We start from the raw sequence: 6,324 nt of genomic DNA, 5'->3' as shown, positions 1-6,324 counted from the left end.
TACTCGATTCGCCCCTTTCTGGCTTTTTGCTTCGTTCTTAATATCTTCTGTTGTCTTTTTCTCCGGAAAGAAGAAAGGGGAAGGGGAAGAAGAGAGATTAGGGTGAGAGAGAGAGGGAGGACTTGGAAAGTCCACCGCCGTTGCAATAGTTATCTCTGCTGCGGTTCGTGTATAAAGTCGGGAAAGATAACAGTGTTTTTTTCCGAATAATTGTTATAAAGATGGTACGGAGATTAAAAAATATTACAACACAGATTTCAACGAAAGTCTAACGGAAGGAGTTGTGTCACGGTCACAGTACAGGAGTTTTGTCACAAAACAAAATATAGGAGTCTTTATTACCCTTTCACTTTTATCTTTCCGTAGGAATCAATGAGCAGCGTTTACTTAAAAAAAGAAGAAATAAAATAGAAGGAGAAATACGGAAACACCCGATGCAATGCAGATTTCTGAATTTCAGCCCCCTACTATTAGCCTTCTCCCCTCTATAAACCATATTTTAAATGTAAATTTGGCATCAAGTCACAGTCAGGTGTGACTATCACTCCCCAGTCCCTACGAAAGGAGAGTAAATTTTTTCAATCTGTTTGAAAGAAGCAAACGTGTCCAAATTCTAAAGTGACCCTCTTTCTTTCCGGTCAAAACATAAAATCACTTGCTTTAACGAAGCAAAGGTGTAGAAAAGGACCTACTTATTTTTATGCCAAATGTTAATTTTAACCGCTTCAACTAGACTTCGCAAAAAGTTGATCCAATCCGTGCGTGAACCCGACCCAATCCAATTCGACTTATGAAAGAATTGAGTTGGGTTGGATTGGGTCATGGATCAACTCGCTGATCCTGATCCTGTTAGGCCTAATTGAGATTATTTGTGTATTTCAAGATTGATTTGTTTAATTTAAACATTTTTCATGTATTTTTTCTTTCTTTTTTTGAAACAAAAAAAAAAAAAAACACTTTAATTCACTGTTCACCATATATTATATACAGTGAAATCTTTTTACAAAAGCCTCTAGCGAAGCACTCTAATTCACACTTGTATCCTGTAAAATTTGCTTATAAAAGCTTTACAAGAAATTGGATGGGTTACCTAAAGTCAGAATTTTAAAGGATGATGATAAAAAATACATATTTGTAAAATGGAAGATTAAACTGTTTACCATTTATTTCTGTATGGACCGGTTAAGCTAAGCTGCTACTTACCTCATCTTAATTACAAAGCAAGGAAAGAATGTATACACGGAGCTGTCATTGATTTTCGCTTGATATATATATAGGATATGAGAAACAGGAAATTGCATTATAGTCAATCTCCGGATTCCACATGGGTGTGTTAATCAACAACATGGAAGAATCATTTGGGGTTATAATAACTAAAGAGAAGAAAAATTCAAAAACTTAGGCCATGTTTGATGATATTTTTGAAAGAAAGTAATTTGTTATGAATAACAATGAACGGACATTGTACATGATGAGGGTAGATTTGGCCCTCCACTAACATCATGATACATGGCATTTTCGGAATAAATGGGTGACACCCAGAATCATCTAAGCGACAACTTGCCTTAGCCAAAATGATAGAGTCCCAGCTAGCGACTTGCCACTATCGTCGACATGGTGACTTGCCTCTGGCGCCGACTTGGCGACCTGCCCCTGTTGCTGACCTGACGACCTGCTTCCACCGCTGACTTGGTAGAAAACTAGCCAGCGACCTCGTCCACGACTCAACGTGGCTAGCAGCACCTCGTCTAGGGCCGATCTGCGGTACCTCGTCAATATTGGCTGAAGCGACTTCAACATGGGGAGCGACCTCCCTCGAGGGCTTGCCGACCTGATTGAGTTCTACGTGGCGACCTACGAGACGTGCTCGTCGTCGACTTCTACATGCATCCCATCACTCCCAGGTCTCTCGAAAGTCAGCTCTCACACCGAATGTTTTGGGAGAAACTGAGTAAGGTGCAAAGATTGGCCTACATGCACGATTACCTCCGAGGACTTCGAAGCAGTTAGGCACGTCCTCCCGGAGATCCTGGGTGTGTTGCGTGATGCTCACGCCAAACAATGCCTATATAAAGGCCTTACCTCCAACTCCAGCGGGAGATGCGCTATTTAGTTCTTGTAACTCCCCAACTCTCTCACATTTTTCTATCTTAAAATCTCTTATTCGCTAACTTAAGCATCGGAGTGCCCACCCCGGATAAAACAACCCGAGCACTCTGACATTGTTTTCTTGTAGGTCGCATCAGAGCCACCTCTCCAGCTCGTCACCAGTCAGCTAGGCAACATAACCACATCTCCAGCTCGTCACCATTCAACTAGGCATCAAAGCCACCTCTCCAGCTCGTCACCATTTAGCTAGGCATCAAAGCCACCTCTCCAGCTCGTCACCATTTAATTAAGTATCAGAGCCAGGCATCCAAGCCACATTCCAGGTAAAAACCATTCAACTAGGCATCCATACCACATTCCAGATAGGGATTATTCAGTCAAGCATCTCAGTCACCTACAAGCCGAAAAATGCTGAAATGCGCATCATCAATACATATTATAAATAGTGATATTGCCATTGTTAGCATTCTCCTAGACTTCCAAGTGTCATCAACTTCTCCAATTTCTGTTCTTCAATTGTAGATTGCCATACAAGACAGACAATGATTAATGGACCACTTATACTTCCATGTATTATTCTTATAATTTTTTGCATTTCTCTTAAGTTTATCATGACTTTTTCAAAACCTTTAGAGAACCTTCTATCAGTGGGTTTGCTGTCCAAATTTAGGGGATTGGCTTGGCTCGAATAAACATTTTATTGGAGCCCATTCAAACCCTAACCCATCCAATTGCACCCCCATCCAAAATCCACTTTCCATAAAAGGTTTACATTAGACCACTGTCAGTTATCATTAATAAAAATAAAAATTGTTTTCAATGATCAAACAACCTCGGATTGATCGATCGATCTTATTAAATATTGTTATGGCAGTAATCAGGAATAATTTTGTCTTGAAAAACATTTAATAAGCTACATTGGCTATTTGAGAGTAATTTGATAATGTAAAATACTTAAAAATACTTATATGTAGAGAACTTTTATTAATATTCATTAATGGTAAACTAACAGATGTCTAATAAATAACTCGATAACAGATAATAATAATAATAGAGGGTTCTGTGTAGGTTTTGAGAGTTTATGGTGAGTTTGAGATGAATGCTAAAAAGTAGTGCTGAATTTTAGATAATATCCCATTATTCTCAAGTCCCGCCCCCTCTTCCTCTTCCATACCACGTCGTCAATAAGTTTCTGCCTAGCGAAAATAAAAACAAAATAATGAACGAGTAGACGCAACTCTTGAATTATTCACTTTGTAGTGTAGACACGACGATAGACGCATCGAAATCAAATTACAGGGGTGAGAGGTGCCGGGTGGGCGACGACTGACCGACTGAAGACTGAGGGGAGGACCTTACCAGGCAGCAATTACGCGGGATTGAGATTTGAGAGACGCTTGAAACAGCCTATTGCCTATTGGGTCCGGCCCTGCGAATTTGCGATCGCAGTCAACTTTACGTCAATAAGTTCGCCAATCAAGAAGCTACTTTTTTTGTAAAAACTATACTGCACTTCCCTCACATCCTTGACAGAGGGGCAATCCCGTCATTCTCGTTTCGGTTCCCCAAAATTTCAAATCGTCCCCCTTTCTTTCTCCGATCGAATTTCGAGAGATTTCACGGATTGTCTGGTCTGGGTTTACTACTTACAACGTCAAGGACAGAACAGAAAAAAAAAAAAAAATCAAATTCGAACATTACCGCAACCCAAAAAAACCGAGTGACGAAGAAAAGGACTTGCAGATTAAAAGGGAACCAAAAAATTGGGAAAAAAAACACAAAGTAAAGTAAAGGAATGCGTACCGCAAACTTATCGAAGCATGCAGGATATATCTAAGGTCCTCGGACCATAACAGATCAAAGAAATTTAGACAAAATCATTCTTTTTCTTTTCAAACGACTCATGCAAGGCAAAAGAAACATGTAGAAAGAACTGATTCCCATCATTTTACAGCGACACATCGATCAGATCACTACCCAGAGGAGAAATTTGGTATTTTTGTTCTCAAATTATTCCGACAAAAATCTTCCCCGCTAAACTAAAGCAGTAAAGCCCACCCCCAAGAAAAGAATGCTGCTTTGCAGCTACATACAATTTTTCGTGTAGGAAAAGAATTAAAAACGAGAACGAAATTAAAAAGTAAAGAAAAACAGGGAAAGAAATTTTGAAAAAAAAAAAAAAATCTCATACCACCAAGTACAACGCTATACAGCAGAGAGCAACAGCAACGGCGGTTCTTTGTACGCCAGTAACGGCTGCACCCGATTGGATCTCCTCGCGTAAACCTGGAGAAGAGGAGAGATGGGTCGGTGGGATCTCCAGAGAAGGTGAATTCTCTGGCGAAAACGATATTTCTGGAGGCGCAGCTCCCACCCCTGCATTGCCACTCCTCGTCGCCCCAAGGGCTTCCTTCCCAAAAATCTCTCTCGGCAATAAAACCTTCGAAACTGCAAAGATGGAAACTGGGTTTTGATCAAAAACTGTCTGGGTTACGGACGCCTGAACGATCCCCGTATCAATCGCCACCGACCCATTAACCCTCGTAATATTCAATGTGAATGTCCCAGCACCCATGGCTTCCGTCGCTAAAGTAGGTTGCACAGGATTCACAATCGACTCCAGCGAACCCAATGGATAGTAAGAATGCAGAACATGGAACTTTAAGACCACAGCTTTTCTCTCGGCGGGCAAGGATTGCAACCTCTCAGTCGTCGAAAGATCGGCAAACGCGTCGTCGGTCGGAACGAACACAGTTATCCCCGCCCCACCTTCATCCGCCTGGAATTCCTCCGCCACCCCGGACGCCGTAAGCATTGACGCCGCGACGTTAAAATTGTGCCCATCGATTAGAACCCTAGTAATGTTCAGCCCCAACGGGGGCCGGTTCTCTGACGCCATTAAATCGAATCCGTAAGGGACGAGGAGGGAATTAATGGTGAAGATGCTAACATTGTAAGGAAGGGTCTTGATTAGAGAGAGAATGGTGGCATTTAACGGAGAGTAGGAAACGGGGGAACGAATATAGACAGTGCCGTCAAGGGGGTCACGTGTGATGTTAACCGCGCCGAGGTTGTTAGTGGCCCGGCCAGTGGTTTGGTAGAGGGTTGTGACGAGCTTTCCGGCAGGGGGAATCTGGCGGAGCTCCGACCACGAGAGATACTGGAGGAGGACGTGATACCGTATAACATCGGCAATGTTGGCGGGGGAGGATCTATGTGTCAGATCAGAAGGGGAGCGGAGGAAGTGGTTTGGGACGGCCAGGAGAGTGACAGAGGACCGGCGGTTCAGATCTTCAGCGACGGAGGTGGTTGTGAGGAGGTTGTTGAAGTCCGAAAGATCAGGGTAAACGGAGAGGAGGGTTGTAATGTTGAGAGCGACAATGGGGGAAGAGGGGGAGAGAAGCAAGTACGAGACGATGAAAAGGGTAAATTTGGAAATGGTGAATTTAGCCATTCTTTTCCTCTCTGCGGAGTTGAGAGTAGAGAATAAAGTGTGTGTGTGCTTGTGTGTGTCACTGTGTCTGGGAGGAAGAAAGAGAGAGAGAGCGAGCAGCGAGCGAGCGAGCGAGAGAGAGAGAAAGAGAGGTGTGAGCTAGCAGAGGATTGGATGTGAGCCTGTAATGCTGCTGATGATGATGCATGATTGTTCAAGATGCTGATGGAAATATTATTTTTCATATTTAAATATATTATTTTATTTATATATTGTAAAATGAGATATGAGAATATAATATTTCCTCAGGAATACTGCCATGCAACGGATTAATACAACTCTTCAGTCTTCATACAGATAAGATGGAATCCATCGAAAAGTAATGTTCAATTTCGTCTTTGTAGTATTTCATGTGCAGGTCCCACATGTCTCTAGGGCGAAGAACAGAAGAGTTGCACAAAGTTGCTTTTCACTGAAAATTCCTTATGTTCTTATTTTTTTACGTTTCTTTTATCCTCTTGTTGGGGGTCCGGAATCGTACGATCAAGTCATCAAGCTAGGCTGTTAGACGGGAGTTACGACAAGAAACATCTGTGATAGAGCTGTCTGCATAGGGCAACTGGCAACGGACACGTGGTCCGAGATCGTAAGGCTTCAGTCCTTGAAGACAAATGCCGTTCGATCTCCTTGGATTTACGAAACGTGCCACTGTTTTGAGATATAATATCCGACCACGTGTCAAAGTCTAGGCCATTCTGAGTTTTTTTTTTTGGGGGGGGGGG

General features: G+C 42.3%; 1 protein-coding gene across 1 annotated transcript; it reads right to left on the bottom strand.

Moving 5' to 3' along the window:
• Window positions 1–3,975: 3,975 nt before the first annotated feature.
• Window positions 3,976–5,882, bottom strand: LOC148868083 (fasciclin-like arabinogalactan protein 4). Its single transcript, XM_088973956.1, has one exon. It carries the CDS (start codon window positions 5,561–5,563, stop codon window positions 4,295–4,297), a length of 1,269 nt encoding a protein of 422 aa, XP_088830082.1. The 5' UTR covers window positions 5,564–5,882; the 3' UTR covers window positions 3,976–4,294.
• Window positions 5,883–6,324: the final 442 nt, after the last annotated feature.

Source organism: Nelumbo lutea, chromosome 2 (assembly GCF_056320005.1).
Source record: "Nelumbo lutea isolate HS-2025 chromosome 2, American lotus-T2T, whole genome shotgun sequence".
In the NCBI taxonomy this organism is placed as follows: domain Eukaryota; kingdom Viridiplantae; phylum Streptophyta; class Magnoliopsida; order Proteales; family Nelumbonaceae; genus Nelumbo; species Nelumbo lutea.
The sequence above is the reverse complement of the archived record's forward strand: the minus strand, read 5'-3'. Positions and strand labels throughout refer to the sequence as shown.

What these genes read in the sequence shown, in the direction of transcription:
- LOC148868083 (XM_088973956.1), bottom strand. Translation starts at nt 5,563, where the DNA reads ATGGCTAAATTCACCATTTCCAAATTTACCCTTTTCATCGTCTCGTAC.